This window comes from Stenella coeruleoalba, assembly GCF_951394435.1.
Source record: "Stenella coeruleoalba genome assembly, chromosome: 19".
Taxonomy (NCBI): Eukaryota; Metazoa; Chordata; class Mammalia; order Artiodactyla; family Delphinidae; genus Stenella; species Stenella coeruleoalba.
In genome coordinates, this window is record NC_137165.1 from 31409197 (window position 1) to 31428537 (window position 19341).

A 19341-nucleotide genomic window follows, 5' to 3' on the forward strand; every position below is an offset into this window, starting at 1 on the left:
TCCATCACCTCATATAGATACAATTAAAATAGAAAGCAAAAAGAAAAAAAATTTTTTCCTTGGGATGAGAACTGTTAGGATTTACTCTCTTGACTTTCATGTATATCATATAGCAGTGTTAACTATAATCATCATGCATGTATCCCTGATACTTATTCATCTTGTAACTGGAAGTTTGTACTTTTTGACCACCTTTCTCCAATTCCCCCTTCCCCAACACTCTGCCTCTGGTAACCTCATATCTGATCTCATTTTCTATGGGTTTGTTTTCGATTCTATAAATATGTGAGCTCATACAGTGTTTGTCTTTCTCTGTGTGACTTACTTCACTTAGCATAATGCCCTCAATGCCCATCCATGCTGTTGCAAATGGCAGGATTTCCTCATTTTATTTTTTTTGGCCACACCACGCAGCATGTGGGATCTTAGTTCCCTGACCAGGGATCGAACCTGTGCCCCCTGCAGTGGAACTGTGGAGTCCTAACCACTGGACCTCCAGGGAAGTTCCCAGGATTTCCTCATTTTTTTTGTGGCTGAATAATATTCTATTGTATGTATGTATATGTATATATGCATATATATATATATATGTATTCCACAATTTCTTTATCCAATAATCCATTGATGGACACTTAGGTTGTGGAACACTCAAATTTCTGAGCTTCCAAGTTTAAGTTGCTAAACTTTGTCATAAATTCATGCAGGTAAATGTCACTATGGTAGTTTCAAGATGAATTCTTTGACACTCCTCCCATCAGGAGGTTGGGGTATATTATGTCCCCTTCTCTTGTATCCACATGTGCCTATTACTGCTTTGACCAATAGAGTACCACGGAAGTAATGCTATTGATTTATGACACCAGGTCACACCTGCTGTCTTATTCACTGAAATACTCAATCTTGGAACTCGAAGCTACCATGTAAGACCTCTGATTGCCTTAAGGCCATTGGAGACGTTATGTGTGGGCATTACAGTTGACGGTCCCAGCTGAGCTCCCAGTTAACAGCCAGCCTCAACTGCCAGTTTGGCAACACAATCAAGTTAATATCCTGAAAATAATTTACATATTAGTCATTTTATTGCTTAATTTTTTTTCAATATAAATGGAAAAAAGTAGAATATGAGTGAGTCTCTTGGACATCTAGCCATGATTTTATCCCTAACCAACTGCTATCAGGCTGCAACCTCACGAGACCTGCAAGTGAGAACCACCTAGCTGAGCCCAGTCAACCTACAGAGCTGTGAAATACAGTAAAGTGCTTTTTGTTTTATTTACTTATTTATTTATTGTGCTGTACACTCAACCTATAATGTTCTATTTTAATTGTCCTAATCGTTTTCAAATTTGTCTCCCAGTTACAGGTAGTGTTGTTCTTTTTTTTTAAATTTTTATTGGAGTATAGTTGATTTACAATGTTGTGTTAGTTTCAGGTGTACAGCAAAGTGAATCAGTTATACATATATCCACTCTTTTTTAGATTGTTTTCCCATACACACCATTATAGAGTATTGAGTAGAGTTCCCTGTGCTATACAGTAGGTTCTTATTAGGTCGTTTTTGTTTTAGCCACTAAGTTTTGCAGTAGTTTGTTTTGCAGCAATAGATAGCCAGAATAGCCACTTGAGAGCCTCTCTGGGTGGGTTACTGGCTCTTCCTAAGTTGCATCTTCAGGTGTCTTCTTAGAATTTCAGATCTTCCTGTAGAGTGTCTTTTAGTTTCTTGTGTTCATCTTCATTCCCACTGACACCATTCTCTTCGGTACTCTCATTATCTTCCATTGCCCAACTGATCTTTCAGCCTTCAGTGTTTCTTCTGAAAGAATATTTGTATATTAATTTTCTTAAAACACAGTTTTCATCATGTTTCTTTCAAAAATCAATATTTTTGCCAATATTTGGAACAAATGTAATTCCATCTCCCAGTACAGTTTAGATCTAATCTTGAACTTTTGCCATGACCATAAACTTTATACCTTAAACAGTCATAAAATTATTTTTTCAGAGATACAAAATTCCAGGATTTTATGTGACACTTAAAAAAGATACTTGAAAAACAATTTTATATATGAATGACCCAAGTTTATTTTGCATAAATATTGATTTGCTGCCTTTGTGCAAATAACTGCAATGCATTGTGCAAATAACTGCATGCATTTAGGTATATGGAGGTTCTTCAAATCTTAATAGCCCCAACTTGCAAAATTACTGGAAACCACATGTGCTACATTGGTGCCAGATATGTCATTTATAGATCACTCTTTCATAAGCCAGAAAACCAATTCATATGCCCAAATCATTTCCTTTCTGGAGAAGCTACATTGTATCAGCATGGTTACCATGTGTGGTAATTGGTAATGTCTGTGCCACATGGCTTACTTTACCCTTGTCCAACCCAGCTATTCTACCACTTATGATTACCATATGTTACAGCACTCTAGGTTAATGGAATCGTTTCCATCTTCCCCTCTAGTCACAAATGTCACTGTGGCTCAATTCCATCAGCTCCACACTCAATGAAGAATAAAGTGTCTGGTATTATCTGAGCATAGGAGACACCTTTGTGTGGAGTTTTCATATTTAGTTGTCTGCTTCCTTTTCATTTAAAAAAGCAGTTGGCAAAATAAAATAAAATAAAATAAAAAAGCAGTTGGACTTTTTGATGAATGCTCCAGAGTGGGTAATAGGCATCTGCTGACTAAAAGAGAACATGATCAATATCACTCAATTCTTGCATGTATTTATTCTAAGTAAATATATAAAGGGAATTAGGGCTTCCCTTGTGGCGCAGTGGTTAAGAATCCACCTGCCAATGCAGGGGACACGGGTTCGAGCCCTGGTCCTGGAAGATCCCACATGCTGTGGAGCAGCTAAGCCCGTGTGCCACAACTACTGAGCCTGCGCTCTAGAACCCGTGAGGCACAACTACTGAGCCTGCGTGCTATAACTACTGAGCCCGCGTGCTATAACTACTGAAGCCCGCGCGCCTAAAGCCAATGCTCCGCAACAAGAGAAGCCACCGCAATGAGAAGCCCGTGCGCCGCAATGAAGAGTAGCCCCCACTCTCCACAACTAGAGAAAGCCCACGCACAGCAAGACGCAATGCAGACAAAAATAAATAAATTAATTAATTAAAAAAAATTAGATAATATAGGTTTTTTTAATCACCATAAAGTGCTTTTTGGTTTTTGTAAAGTGAAAACTAGTAGCAAAATGTTGAAGTGGATTTTTTTGAGTCAATTCATTTTATTTTTTAATTTTTTAAAAATGTATTTATTTATTTGTCTGTGCTGGGTCTTAGTTGTGGCATGCGGGATCTTCGTTGTGGCGTGTGAGATCTTTAGTTGTGGCATGTGGGATCTTTTAGTTGCGGCATGCAGGATCCTTAGTTCTGGCATGCAATCTCTTAGTTGTGACATGTGGGATCTAGTTCCCTGACCAGGGATTGAACCCAGGCCACCTGCATTGGGAGCACGGAGTCTTAGCCACTGGACTACCAGGGAAGTCCCTGGAGTCAATTCATTTTAGAAGAACCATTTATTATAGAAGGAATATATTACATCTTTGCCATTTATAGTATCCTCATCAGAAATTACCATCAACACCTGCCCTCTTCCTATTTCATAAGCATGTCATAATAAGTTAATTTTTTTTTATTCCTCAAAGAACTAAGCAAGATTAAAAAAAGATTGTTATCATTAATGGTTAAAACATTAAGAAAAAAGTTAGAACCTGTTTTGGGGACTTCTTTGCTTTTTAAAACTGATGAAAATAGTGCATGTGGACCTGTTATTACCTGATGTGATTTTTAATTTTGACACCTGTGGACTCTTGCTGCAGTATGAACATATTAGCCATCAAGAGAAGAGGAATAAACAGTAATATAGCAGTAATATTTTTGGCAGCAAATGGATATGATTTAAAAGTTATAATATTAATCTAGGATGTAGAGGATGTAGGTAGGGTATATTGAGAAGAAAGGAGGAAGATGTTCTTATTTGAAAACATTTATGTGCTCAGTTTTTTCAGTTGACAGGTATTCTCTTGCTCCCTACAAGTCAGTTTGACAACACAATCGAATTAATATCTTTAAAAGTGGGCTTCCCTGGTGGTGCAGTGGTTAAGAATCTGCCTGCCGATGCAAGGGACACGGGTTCGAGCTCTAGTCCGGGAAGATCCCACATGCTGCGGAGCAACTAATCCCGTGCGCCACAATTACTGAGCCTGAGCTCTAGAGCCCGCAGGCCACAACTACTGAGCCCACATGCCACAGCTACTGAAGCCTGCGTGCCTGGAGCCTGTGCTCCACAACAAGAGAAGCCACGACAATAAGAAGCCCGCGCACTGCAACAAAGGGTAGCCCCCGCTCACCGCAACTAGAGAAAGCCCGCGCAGCAACAAAGACCCAAAAGAGCTAAAAATAAATAAAAAAATATGTATATCTTAAAAAGTACTTATATATTATCGTTCCATCAATTGAAAAAATATGAATGAGAAATTACACAGTTTTATATTTGCAATATAACATTCGTCATTAGGCCTAGCCTTAAACATTTGCCTAGGCACTAGACCAGAGATATATGTAAGTCCCTCTCACAGTTTCCCCAATTATTAACATCTTACACTAGTGAGGTACATTTGTTACAACTGATGAGCCAATATTGATACATTATTATTAACCAAAGTACATAGTTTACACTAGGAATCACTCTGTGTTGTATGTTCTATGGCTTTTGACAAATGTCTAATGATTTGTATCCACCATTGTAGTATCATACAGAATAGTCTTTGCTTCCCTAAAAATCCCATGTTCTACCTATTCATCCTTCCCTCCTTACCCTTGAACCACTAGCAGCCTATTCATAATTTGTAATTCCAGGAAATCATTTACTGCTGACTTCAAGTAAAGTCAGTGTTCGAGTAGTACCTTTGAAGACCTAAACTTGCTTTAATGTCAGCTTGGTCCATTTAAGTTCTTTTATATATATATTTTATCATTCTTTAAAGTATTATTTGTTATTGTGTCAATTGAGATCCAGTTAAGAAAACAGAGGGAATAGAATACAGGAAATTGGTTACACAAGTGATAGAAGAGCTAAAAAGCCAAAAGGGGAAGGTGAGGCAGTGTCTTAGTCTGGTTGGGCTGCTAAAACAAAAAAACCATAAATATGGTGGCTTATAAACAACAGGAATTTATTTCTCACAGTTCTGGAGGCTAGGAGTTCCATGAACAGCGTTCTGGCAGATTCAGTGTCTGGCACAGACAGCAGGCTTTTTACTGTGTTCTCACATTTAGAAAGGAGAGGGGTCTCTCTTGGACCTCATTTTTTTTTTTAACATCTTTATTGGAGTATAATTGCTTTACAATGGTGTGTTAGTTTTTGCTTTACAACAAAGTGAATCAGCTATACATACACATATATCCCCATATCTCTTCCCTCTTGTGTCTCCCTCCCTCCCACCCTCCCTATCCCACCCCTCTAGGTGGTTGGACCTCATCTTTTTTTTTTTTTTCTTTTCAGTATGCGGTCCTTTCACTGTTGTGGCCTCTCTCGTTGCAGAGCACAGGCTCCGGACGCGCAGGCTCAGCAGCCATGACTCACGGGCCTAGCCGCTCCGCGGCATGTGGGATCTTCCCGGACCGGGGCACGAACCCATGTCCCCTGCATCAGCAGGCAGACTCTCAACCACTGCGCCACCTGGGAAGCCCGGACCTCATCTTTAATGGCACTAATCCCATTCATGAGGGCTGTGCCCTCATAACCTAATCACTTCCCAAAGGCTCCACCTCCTAATACCTTCACTTTGGGGGTTTGGATTTAAACACATGAATTTTTGGAGAACACAAATATTCAGTCCATAGCAGGCAAGATTAGGAAGCTAAAACCAGCTACCATCTCTAGGCTGATGGACAAATGGAAGAAGATGATGTTTCTGGAGCTCAGGGACTGGTGTCACAGACAAAAGCTGGAATTCCAATGGACAGGTTTAGAGGGAGCAAAGCTATAAAGGAGATGCAGCAAGCATTAGGACTGAGGTAGGGGACAGGGAAGAAATATCTTGGCTTTTTTCCTTTCCTTCCACCTTCCAATTTCCTGCCGATGTCGCCCACTGGGCAAATCTCAGCTGGAAGTCAGCTGTCAAGGAACCTGGTGAATGCAGCTTGAAAGAGTCAGTATCTCTACAATACAGAGGAGAGCAAGGTAGGAGAAGGAATGGATATGAGAACAAAAAGACTAAACAGTAGTCAATTCTTTTTAACTTTAAAAATCAACTTTATTGAGGTATAATTTACATACAATACACTTATTTAAAATGTACACTTTGATTATTTTTGACAAATACACCTATATAACCACCCAGTCAAGACATCAAACATTCTAATCACCCCCACAAAATTCTGTCTTAATCCTTTGCCATGAATCATCCACCCCACATCAGTCCTAGGCAATCACTAATCTGCTTTTTGTTACTATAGTTTTGCCTATTCTAGAATTTCATATAAATGGAATCGTGGAGTATGTACTCTTCTGCGCCTGGATTGTTTTTACTCAGCATGTTTTGAGATTCACCCACGTTTTTGTGTTTATCAGTAGTTGATTTTTTTTTTTTTGCTGAGTTGTAGTCCATTGTATGAATATACTCTAATTTGTTTATCCGTTCATCTACTGATGGACATGTGGGTTATTTCCAAGTTTGAGCTGTTATGAATAAAGTTATTGAAAACATTTATATACAAGGTTTTTTTGGTGATGTGTATCTGTGTATGTGTTTGGTGGATGTGTTTTCATTTCTTGTGGGTAAATATTTGGGAGAGGGATTACTGGGTCATATAAGAAACTGCCCAACTCAACAATTCTCTTTAATCTTTTTTATTTTTTAAATTTTTATTCTTTTGGCCGCACTGTGCGGCTTGTGGGATCTTAGTTCCCCGACCAGGGATTGAGCCTGGGCCTTTGGCAGTGAAAGCACTGAGTCCCAGTCACTGGACCACCAGGGAATTCCCCTCTTTAATATTATAAATATCATCATTACAATGAATGTCCATGAAAGAACATGTGCATTTCCTCCAAAGAGCTAAGGGTTAGAGGGAGAACAATTCTTATGACAAATCTCAAAAAAAAAAACAACTTAAAAACACTTAATACATATGTCTTTTATAGCTCAATATTTTAAAATAGACAGCAAGAAAGGGGATTAGGGAAGTATAAGAGGAGAGGAACTGAAGAGGAAAGTAAAGCAATGCAAAATAATGACTAAAAAGACTTCTTGACGATGGCAAAATCATCTTACACAGCTGCTCTGAGATCCCAGCACTGCTGTCAGCAACCTTCTGGCAAAGCTACTCTGTCAAATGGATGCAATAGGATCCATACTGATCTTTTGTAAAGAAATATCTTTATTAAACTAAGCAAACACACCTCTCATTTATAGTAATGTGGAGGTGTAGCCTTTTTCTTTTAGTAGTAATGTTTCCCCAACATATAACACTTCCCTTTGATATGTGGGTTGAGTCATAAATTAATGTCACAAATGAATGTCACCTAGGTGAGGGGGGCAACTACATTACAAAATAGGAAGGTGTAGCTTGATGTGAATTGTTACAGTTGACAGCTATGTACTCTTGAACTAAATGTCATCATGTCAAATTCTGAGATATTAAATAGTTGCTGGAATGTAAAATTGTGGACATTTTGATGTTTTGCAGCCTTATAAGTTTTGTCAATCTTTTCTAGACATTCTGAAACGGAAATGAACAGGTGGATTGAAAACAAAGACAAATGAGGAATTTAGAGACTATCTTGGCATCTCATAAAGAAGTTGCTCTACACTGGTGATGTTTTAAACAAAACACGTATAAATACATTTAGCTTGTCTGGAAACAGACTTATTTATTAGGTCTTTCCATTTACTTTTGAGACAAAAATAAGTAGTTACAGAGGACTCGTGCATTACTCACTATACGCTTTCTATCGTGTATTAATTAATCTCAAGCTAGGAGAGAATGGATGTCTATTTTACATGATGCCATAATGTACATTAGTGAGATCAACCCATTTACTCTTAAAATAACGGTATCACGTCAGGGATTTAGAATACAGTATTATATGAAAACAGTTGGCAGGGAGACTCCTTCTGCCATTAATAACTGACTAGAAATGGTATTTCAGACCCTAAATCCAACTGAAACCCAGAAACAATAAATGGAGAGGATGGGGTGGATATTTTGTGAACATGTTTTTCAAAGTAGAGAAAGAATCACTATATTTTTGCTGAATTGTATGTTGCCGTGGACATGGCAGTATGCAGTAATGATGCTGTCATCTATACAGCTGTATAACAACACAGCTTCTCCCTCTCCCACCCCCCTCAGTAAGGCTTAAAAATAGTAGGTTTGTGTGTAGTTTGGTAAGAAAATTAGAATAATTTAAAGTTCTTCCAGTTTCAATCTACAAAAGAAAAAGGCTCAGGGGGATGGGGAAGAAGAGCAAACAAAATGTACCAAAAAATACATATTATGTAATAAAGTCTAATATATATTACACAGACACTAAAGGAGGGTGTCTTGGTGTGCTGGAAAACTGATGGCTTTGCAGTGGAAAGACCTGGATTTAGTCCTTGTTACATCACTTGCGTGTGACCTTGAGCAAAGTCGCAATGTATTTAAGTCTCAGTTTTCTCATCTATAAAATGGAATCATGGTAGTATCTTCTAACTTGAGGCACTATTGTAAGGATTAAAGGGATGAAAATGACTCGTAAACTATAAAGCCTTTTAAAAATAAGGCTTTATAGACATATTATTACACTGTGGAATCTTCAGAGGCAGAGAAGAGTACAGGAAAAAGGGTCTAGACAGGCTTTGGAAGCTTACAACCTGGGTTCTAATTCCAATGCCATGGCTTTGACACCTTGAAAAGAGGAAATGTACTTAGGGACTTCCCTGGTGGTCCAGTAGCTAAGACTTCGTGCTCCCAGTGCAGGGGGCCCGGGTTCCACCCCACCTGCCGCAACTAAAAGATCCTGCACGCGACCGGGCAGCCAAATAAATAAATAAATGTTAAAAAAAAAAGGAGTGTACTTAATCCTGTTTCCTCTTTTTGAGAAATGAGGATAACACCACTTTCTTCACAGAATCAAATGAGAGAATGTAGGCAAAGGAAACTACCACTTGGTAGGTGTTGGATGCCTTCCCCCCCCCCCCGCAAACTATTAAATTAGTGTCATCAACAACAAAAGGTGTTCACACTGTGGTATCTTTCAACAGATAAGCACCCTAAAGCAAGGCAGGACAGATAAGGAAAACTGAATCCAAGTGGGAACCAACAGCTAGACCAGGAGATGTCTTAGTTCGGTCTTATCCACTTCAGGTTAGGATATGCATACAATGAAGACATTCAGAGTTGGAGAGGGGACAAGTCGAGTGCCCTTTCGACTCCGCGGACTCGACGGGAGGGAACCTGAAATTCTTAATTAGAGCCGGTTGCCATGGCGACAGTCTCTAGGCAGCGTGGGCTGAGCTCTTCGTAGGGCTAGAGGGTGGGCCGTCGCTGGACCCCGCGCGCGCGCCCGCGACCAACTTTCCCTCCAGACCAGAGAGGGGCAGCGCGCTCCGCCCCCGCCCCCGGGCCGCGCACGTCCGGGCTCGGCGACGCGCACGCCTGCGGGAGCCCTCTCCGAGGAACCTAGTGCTGATCGCTCGTGCCGGTGCGGCAGTTAACCGCCCTTGCAGGATCCCGAGGCTCGCGAGCAGCCCCCTCCCCTTCCTGGGCTTCCCCCACCCACTTCCCGGTCGGCTCCGGGGCATGAGCAGCGATGGCCGGCTGCAGCCCCGAGGAGAAAACTTACCGGCGCTTCCTGGAGCTATTCTTGGGCGAGTTTCGCGGACCGTGCGGCGGCGGCGAGCCCGAGCCGGAACCCGAACCCGAGTCGGAGCCCGAGCCCGAGCCCGAACTGGTAGCGGCCGAGGCGCCCGAGGCTTCGGTTGAGGAACCCGGGGAGGAGGCGGCCACTGTAGCCGCGACGGAGGAGGGGGAGCAAGAGCAGGAGCAAGACCCCGAGCCCGAGGAGGAGGTGGTGGCGGCGGAGGGCGAGGAGGAAGAGGCGGCGGCAGCCCGGGGGCAGTCGGCCGTGCCACCGCCGCCGCAGCCCCAGCTGCCGCCGCTGCCCCCGCTCCCGCGGCCGCTGTCGGAGCGCATCACCCGCGAGGAGGTGGAGGGCGAGAGCCTGGACCTGTGCCTGCAGCAGCTCTACAAATAGTTAAGTAGCGGGGCTTGGTTGGGGGTGGGCCCGCTGTCCCCGCCTCGCCGGCCTCGACGCGACTCCCTCGGCCCCTCAAACTGCTCTTTCCGCTCTTCATGCCCCCCCCCCCCCCAACGCTGGCGCCTGGCGCGGTTGAAAGCGCCCCCGCTGCTCGGACTTGGGCTGTTGTCTGCGAGCTGCCCACGCCAGCCGCGGCCCCCGCGCCTCCTACCCGGCCCGGGAGCCGCCCCCCGCGCCCTTCCGCCGGGCGCCGTCCCCTGCTTCCCGCTTCTCCCCTGCCGCCCACTTCTTGCTCCACTTCACACACCCTTTCCCCTTCGTGCCTTGCAAGGTCCTTCCTTCCAGTCTTGAGAGCTCCCTCTTCCCAGCTCTCTTCTTCCTCCTGGAGGTTTCTTCCCACCCGGGTCTGCCTGTTCCCAGCCTGAGTCCCGTGTTGTTTGGCGGCGGAGAGACGGGACTCCTTTCTAGGCAGAGCTGCTAGGTGCTTCCTGCGTAACCGCAACAAAGATGATAATCCCAGCCCCAGATCCACAGGAGGAGAGACTGGAGTAGATTTTCTGTCGGGCTCTCGGTGTTGAAAGTATAGATGGCTTAATACATGGAAGCCTAGTATCTTCGTCTAACGACATTTGATAACTTACAGTTGAGGGAGGTGGGAAGGAATTGGGAGGGACGAGTGAGCAAAATTTTACATGCGAGCCTTCAGGTGAAAGACAGTTGTAATTCGTTAAAATGGAAAACTCTGGCTGGTTTGATAAAATTGCAATTAGGTGCAGTATTTTCAGTCCATTAAGTAGATGGGGTAGGGGAGAGAAAGCAGGTGGCTTAGCTACACAGATGAAAGTCTAAAATAGAAAGGTCAAGGCTTTTCGTTTCATCCCAGTTTTTATGGGCTTGAAATAGAAAGTTTACAATTGCTTTTCTTTCTAAATGGAATTGTTCTGAAATAATGACAAAGGAGAATACGAACAAGTTTCCGAGAACACTGGTAAACCTGGGGAGTCTTTCCCTATTCTGCTGATAGTTGTAATGAAAGGTGTTACTCTGTACCCCTCAGAAAGTTTACTACTGCAAGATTCATTGCAGTTAAATTCACTTCTTGGATCTTCTCAAAAACTTAGATTAAGAGAAGGACCTGGAAAGTAAATGTTTTGTCTTTATCCAACCTAACAGACACCTGATCAAATCACTCTTCCTGTTAAAACAGAGGCTTGTCAGTAGGGAAAAAGTATTTAAATGTCTGCTGTAGAAGTGAACTGTGTTGATGTCCCACACTTTACACTCTATTTAAAATTTAATTTTAAAATACTATCTGGTTACCAAAGTAATAATGCTTTTGGGGAAATGTAAAAGATAAAATGGCATGTAATACCACTACCCAGATATAAACAGTATTAACATCTTAGAGTATTTCTTCCTAGTGTTTGTAAAGTATCATAGAAAAAGGCGTATGAAATGTCATTTTTAATACTATATAAAGACACTTAAGACTTCCTGCTTAAAATAAAACGGAAACGTTTACCAAAGTGGAAGGGTGTATCTCAGCATCAGACTAATTCTATTTTGACAGTTCTTACCTTTACAAATGCAGTTGCAGAATTAAAGAAACACACATTTAAATATTAGAGAAGGTCCATTTTTAAAAAAAGAGTCATTACTTTAGAACAACTTTGAACATGTGCCAAAGTTTTTTAAAAAATGAAATCTATATAAAAGATGATGGTAAGTAGATGTGTGTTTTTCCACATGGAAAGGAAGCAAGATTTTCAATACATGTATAAACTAGAAAAGTATTTAAATTATAAAATGGCCATCTGATTGAGAACAGAAGTTTAGATTTGAAGTAAAACTAGCAAAATTAAAGTTGGAAAACATTATTTCACCTTAAATCAGAGATTTCATCATATATACTGTTTTGTGCAGAAGCTATTAACCTATTTTTATTCAGATATAAAATGGCTGGCTTGTTTATGTAAAGTATCTTCAAGGTCCTTAACAGATTAAAAACAAACAAACAAACCCCAAAGTCTCACAGTTTAAAAACACATACTTTTAATGCTTTTATTTTTTATTTTATTATTTATAAAGGAAAATCATATCACTTAGCCACAAGAATCGAGACTGGAACATTGGAGAGATAGATCATTTTCCTGTTCGCTTTATTTTACAGATGAGAGAACTGAGGATCCAGATTCAGAAATGACAAATTATGTACAAATGATTCCAACATTTCCATAATCTCTGAACCTCAGAACTCTCCGACATATTTGAAATGTTGGGTTGTCAAATTTCCTAGGAAATACTTTGAAATAATTCTGATTAGGGATATGTTGGAATTGCTAATTTGGAGGTGAAGATTTTTTTTTCCCAAAATATTTTCTCAAATACCCACTCTGTTTATTTTGGGAATTCTTAATATTCTTTAAAAGCTCTGTCATGCTTGTCAAATAGTGGTAAAATTCTTAAATGAAGTTACCTGAAATATATATTCACCAATTTCACAGTTGGGACTAATGTAAGAAGAAAATAACACTGCGTATAATAACAGTTTCATAAGTTTCTAGCGTGTTTTTTTCTGTTAGTATTTTAGAAATATACAGTATGAAACTGCTAAACAGACTGAGGTTCGCTGAAGAAAAAAAGGGTGCTTACCTTCTCAATACTGTTTATGTATACACTGGCTGAAATTTTACTTTTAAAAATATAGTGAATGTTTTTCTCACTATTTTGCTTCTCTCAGAGTTTTTAGAATAAGAACAGATATATTTATCATTCTTCATTTTGGTAAACACAAAGTTTAGGATTAGCTTGAGATAAGCAGTTACTTAGATAAGTAAAGGATCAAGGTTTGAATGGACAAAATATGGTTATAATTAGCAACTTAAAAGTTTTTCAGTGTTTGGGATAGAATTTTGCCGTTAGCCTTCAAAATAGGAAATATGTACTTAGATATTTCTCTGCTAGATATAAACATGTAACATTTTGAAAGAAAAATAATTCAAAATGGTAAAAATCCCCTTGGATGAGAAAGATGTCTGTTGTGGACTATAAGTACTTTTTTTAAAAAAATTTATTTAATTTATTTATTTTTGGCTGCGTTGGGTCTTCGTTGCTCTGCCTGGGCTTTCTCTAGTTGCTGTGAGCGGGGGCTACTCTTCGTTGTGATGCGCGGGCTTCTCATGCGGTGGCTTCTCTTGTTGTAGAGCACGGGCTCTAGGCGCACGGGCTCTAGGTGCGCAGGCTTCAGTAGTTGTGGCCCGCGGGCTCTAGAGCGCAGGCTCAGTAATTGTGGCACACGGCCTTCCTTGCTCTGTGGCATATGGGATCTTCCCAGACCAGGGCTCGAACCTGTGTCCCCTGCACTGGCAGGCAGATTCTTAACCACTGCGACACCAGGGAGCCCCCCTAAATACTTTTTTTAAAGGACCATTTAAACAATTTTGTTTCAACTAATTAAACCTTAAGAATCAATAATAAATTCATGCAATACTTTAGAACTGTATCACTGAATTAGTCTATTACTTGTCAATAAAATATTCCAATGATTTGGAACCTTTAGCTGTTAGTATAAAAATTATCTCCTTTACTCCTTTAAACTAAAATGCCCCCCAAGAGATTAAAATAAATACTTTCTAATGATATAATATTAGGATTTCTGAGGTTAATGAATCTCTTTGAAAAGGTGGAGGTGAGATATTTTATAGCTTTGAAATAATTTGCCAATAAAATTTACAGCTGATCTTGTAGCAGATATGAATAACCTTGGCTAGGCTACGTGGGTCAATACTGTATTCTGTTTCTCTATATTTTACTGGGGATAAATCTATTTGTTTTAACCCAGAAGAAACAAATACTCTGAAGCCTTTATTAGAGCTATATGTCATTACGTTTTTAGAGCAGTTTTTTCCTCAGTTATTCATTTAGTCTGGGTTGGACTTCTCAAGGGGGGAGACAGATGTCCCAGCAGCCTGACAAAGTTAAGTACATACAGAAGGTTTACAGTAGTAATGAGGGTGGGCACTTTAAAAATGGCTTGGAAAAGAAAATCATTGTTTATAGATACTAATAATTCAGTTATATTGAGTTATGTGACTCATTAATGACTTTGAGATAGGTTAGAAAACCATTAAGCTTTGTGTATATATATGGAAAAATACATGGATGCAAGTTATGCTACTCATTTAGAGTACCTTTTTTTCTTATTAGAAGGTAGTAAGAAGTAGCAAAAAGAAGAAAATAAATACCAACCATTCAGTGTAAGCCATACTTTTCAGGTTTTTCTTCTACCTCTCAGGCTGCCACTTCTCTGTGAGCTTTTAATACTCTGCCTAACCCTTTTATATTGGTATTTGGTCCTTGGTCTTTTCTTTCTTTCTTTTTTTTTTAAAAAAATATTTATGTATTTGGTTGCACTGGCTCTTAGTTGCAGCAGGCGGGCTCCTTAGTTGTGGCACTTGGGCTCCTTAGTTGCAGCTTGCCAGCTCCTTACTTGTGGCAAGTGGGCTCCTTAGTTGCAGCATGCAGGCACCTTAGTTGTGGCATGTGAACTCTTGGTTGTGGCATGCATGTGGGGTCTAGTTCCCTGACCAAGGATGGAACCCCGGCCCCCTGCATTGGGAGCGCGGAGTCTTATCTACTGCGCCACCAGGGAAGTCCTGGTCCTTGGCTTTTTCAAGTGCGGTTGACTTATTTGTCTATAGTCAACATCAATCTCTCCCATGATTTTGGTTATTGTAGTTATGCTAATGGCTCCTGACTGTCTCCGTCCCTGCTTTGACTGCTAATTGAATGGCTCTATCTAGATGTCTAAGTATCTTCTCAAACTGTCCAAAACTGAATTTAATCCTCCAACTCCCTCTCTCCCCCCTGCAGAAGACAAAACTAAAACCTAATTCTCTTTTTGGTCGGTTCATCCCTGATTTCTCCTTCTCTCACCCTCACATTCAGTCAAATTTTGCCTTATAAATATCTCATAAATATGTCCTTCACCATCCCCACTGTTATTGTCATCTCTTCCCAGTCTTACTCTTCTCCAATATATTCTCCCCAGTGTAGCCAAAGTGATTCCTCTAGAGTCTAGATTATGTAGATTGACTAATTATCACCCACTGCTTAAACATTTTTACTCTTTCCGTGGAGTTAGCCAAACTGTGAGGTCAAAGGCACAGTCCTCCAGAAAGCCAGGTCTGCCTGAGGCAGAAGTTTGCAAGGAGTTAGGGTCTAAATACAAACTTAGAGGGAAGAGTCCACACAAGACCACCCTCACTTCTGACACTGACTGTAAGTTTGGGGTTTCTCAAAAACACTTCCAGATTTGATAATTCACTAGAAAGAACTCGCTGAAAGCTATTATATTAATGGATTATGGTTCATTATAAGGAAAAGATACAAATTAGAACCAGCCAAAGGAAGGGATGCATGAGGTGCTATCTAGAAGGGTTTCAAATGTGAAGCTTCCATTGTCCTCAGCAATGTGTTTCTCTCTCATGGAGTATTGCCAACCCAAGAAGCTCACCTGAGCTGCAGTGTCCAGAGTTTTTATTGGGACTTACTGATTGATTGCTCACATGGTTGAACTTAGTTTCCAGTCTCCCCTCAGGCTGATACCATGTGATCCAAGGGGCCCACCTGAATAACACAGACAATCCTATTACTTTAGAAATAGGGATTTAGAGGTTACTCCCAGGAGCTGAGGAGAAAGGCCAGACCTCTCTTTGGGCAAAGCCAATTATTTACTGTACACCTTCATCACCTATTTCTCCATTGCCCTCCAGATAAAATCCAAACAAAGCTTTATAATCTTATCAGCCTCATCCCTGAATCACTATCCACCCAGTCCATCCCACCTCTAGAAGCTACACTTCAGCTGTTTTAGACTATTAATATATTAGTTTGAATGTGTTGTGTTTGCTCTTACCTCTGCACCTTTGGACATAACATACTATTCCTTCTTCTTGATCTACCATGCTATCCCACCCTCACCTCACCCAGTCCAATCTCTTACCCATTCTTTAGGTCTCCATCTAACGTCACTTCCTTTGTTCACCAACCTCAAATGAGTTAGGTGTCTCTTCCACATCCTCTTACAGAATACCCAGTGCTTACTCCTTTTGTAGCACTTGTTTATTATTTTTTTGTCCACGAATATTTATATATCTTTTACTTGACTAATGGTCTTCAAAATAAGGTGTACCCAAAATAATCCATTTCAGTGAAGGAATAAAATATTAAAATCTTTTTCCTTGTATACAAAATATGAACTTAAGGGAATTCCCTGGCTGACCAGTGGTTAGGACTCAGTACTTTCACTGCCATGGCCTGGGTTGAGTCCCTGGTGGGGGAACTAAGATATCCTGCAAGACACACGGTGTGGCCAAAAAAAAATAATGAAGTTAGGTGCTTGTAATACTTGATATATTGATTGAGGTTGGCAGCTTGTTCTGTACGACAACTGACTTCATGTCAGACATGGTAAATGAGGTATCCTGATGAAGTGCAAGTTTCTTAGCTTAGAAGAGTTGACAGTGGCACCCTTACTCCAATTTTCAGAACATTATGAATTATTTCAGTTTACCTGCTCTCATTAAATTGATTCATTGATTATATTTACTGGTTTTAACAAAATTAGCCCTTACAAAATAGACAGTTGACTTTAAAGATTCCTGCAAAGTGCTCGCTTTGACAGCACATATACTGAAATTGGAAGGATACAGAAGATTAGCATGGCCCTGCACAAAGATGACACGCAAATTCGTGAAGCATTCCTGAGGAGACTGTTGCTCGCCATGGCTGACGAAAAGCCCAAGGAAGGAGTCAAGACTGACAACAACGATCATAATAATTTGATGAGGCAGGATGGTTCTGTGGTGCAGTTTAAGATTAAGAGGCATACACCACTTAGTAAACTAATGAGAGCCTATTGTGAACAACAGGGTTTGTCAATGAGGCAGATCAGATTCCGATTTGATGGGCAGCCAATCAGTGAAACAGACACACCTGCACAGTTGAAAATGGAGGATGAAAATACAATAGATGTGTTCCAGCAGCAGACAGGAGGTGTCTACTAAAAAGGGAACCTGCTACTTTACTCCAGAATTGTTCCTCCAGACCAAGAAGACATTCTCAATTAGAAAACCGCAATTGGGTTCCATCACATCCTGACTCCTGCTACATAGTTTCTCTATTCTTTCATTTTCCCCTTCTCCATTCCTTTATTGTACATAAAGTAGACGGTGTACAAGCATATTGCATTTTTTTTAAAGTAAATGGCCAATGGTATGTTTTGATCGACATCAGATGGAGATGGAATGGGGAAAAATACTGGTTCTGTGAAGATACCCCCTTTTCTCCATTAGTGTCATGCTCATCAGCTCTTATCTTTATATTCCAGTAAGTTATTTTGCTCTCACTGTTTAACAAAAAAAGAACAACATAAAAATTCTTGCATACCTTGTTCGATTGGAGAATTTTAATGTTTTCATTTATCATTGTAAAACAAAGGACAATTTTACAACTTCTTTGTATGTAGCTGTTACATGTTACATGTTACAATCTGTCTTTAAGTAGGGATAAATTACTCTAAAAGAAATGAATCCTAGGTAGTTTTCCCTTCAAGTCAAGTTTAAATAAACTTCTTGTTTAAAATGAAAAAAAAAGATTCCTGCAAAGAAATCATGGGTTGAACATAATATTTGTAATGCAAATGTAAAAAGGAACAAAACTTAAGAGCCTATATTTCTCCCATCTTTACTTATATTAGATTTTTTTAAAGGTGATTATATTTGATGAGAAATCCACAAAAATGGAACTATTAAGTAGATTATGTGGAACACAGCTTACTCAAAGAAATACTAATATATTGCTGGTGAGAGTGGTATGTATGCATGGATGTGTATGTATGGAATTTGTATTTATATATACACACATGAGAAATGTGTATCTACATTTGGGGTGGGGGTATTCATGATGCTCCAAATTTTTTTTTTCTTTTTTTTAAAACATCTTTATTGGAGTCTAATTGCTTTACATTGTTTTATTAGTTTCTGCTGTATAACAAAGTGAATCAGCTATACATACGCATATATCCCCATATCTCCTCCCTCTTGCGTCTCCCTCCCACCCTCCCTATCCCACCCCTCTAGGTGGTCACAAAACACCGAGCTGATCTCCCTGTGCTATGCGGCTGCTTCCCACTAGCTATCTGTTTTACATTTGGTAGTGTATATATGTCAGTGCCACTCTCTCACTTCGTCCCAGCTTACCCTTCCCCCTCCCTGTGTCCTCAGATCCATTCTCTAAGTCTGTGTCTTTATTCCTGTCCTGCCCCTAGGTTCTTTAGAACCATTTTTTTTTTTTTTTTAGATTCCATATATATGTGTTAGCATACGGTATTTGTTTTCTCTTTCTGACTTACTTTACTCTGTATGACAGACTCTAGGTCCATCCACCTCACTACAAATAACTCAATTTCATTTCTTTTTATGAATGAGTAATATTCCATTGTATATATGTGCCACATCTTCTTTATCCATTCATCTGTCGATGACACTTAGGTTGTTTTCATGTCCTGGCTATTGTAAACAGAGCTGCAATGAACACTGTGGTACATGACTTTTTTTTTTTTTGCGGTACACGGGCCTCTCACTGTTGTGGCCTCTCCCGTTGCGGAGCACAGGCTCCGGACGTGCAGGCTCAGCGGCCATGGCTCACGGACTCGGCCGCTCCGCGGCATGTGGGATCTTCCCGGACCGGGGCACGAACCCGTGTCCCCTGCATCGGCAGGCGGACTCTCAACCACTGCGCCACCAGGGAAGCCCCATGACTCTTTTTGAGTTATCGTTTTCTCAGGGTATATGCCCAGTAGTGGGATTGCTGGGTCGTATGGTAGTTCTATTTTTAGTTTTTTAAGGAACCTCCATACTGTTCTCCATAGTGGCTGTATCAATTTACATTCCCACCAACAGTGCAAGAGGGTTCCCTTTTCTCCGCCCCCTCTCCAGCATTTATTGTTTCTAGATTTTTTGATGATGGACATTCTGACTGGTGTGAGGTGTTACCTCACTGTAGTTTTGAGTTGCATTTC

The 19341-nt window shown here is 40.5% G+C and overlaps 3 protein-coding genes across 6 annotated transcripts in view; all 3 read left to right on the forward strand.

Annotated features, from left to right (window-relative positions):
* The window catches only part of RAD51C (RAD51 paralog C), a 54349-nt gene extending 47019 nt beyond the window's left edge, over positions 1–7330 (forward strand). Inside the window, exon 8 of the mRNA XM_079906091.1 lies at positions 5559–7330. Coding sequence (XP_079762217.1) covers positions 5559–5595 — 37 coding nt within the window. The 3' untranslated portion in view covers positions 5596–7330. The remainder of the gene's footprint in view (positions 1–5558) is intronic.
* Positions 7331–9556: 2226 nt separating this feature from the next.
* Positions 9557–19341, forward strand: part of PPM1E (protein phosphatase, Mg2+/Mn2+ dependent 1E) — a 197984-nt gene continuing 188199 nt past the window's right edge. For all 4 annotated transcript variants that reach the window (XR_013825143.1, XR_013825144.1, XM_079906088.1 and 1 more), the window contains exon 1: positions 9557–10255. Coding sequence is in view for 2 of the 4 variants with exons in the window: in XM_079906088.1 (XP_079762214.1) it covers positions 9813–10255 (443 nt within the window). In the remaining 2 variants the exon portion in view is untranslated. The remainder of the gene's footprint in view (positions 10256–19341) is intronic.
* On the forward strand, positions 16091–18409 carry LOC307177496 (small ubiquitin-related modifier 2-like). Its single transcript, XM_079904679.1, has one exon. It carries the CDS (start codon positions 16982–16984, stop codon positions 17324–17326), a length of 345 nt encoding a protein of 114 aa, XP_079760805.1. The 5' UTR covers positions 16091–16981; the 3' UTR covers positions 17327–18409.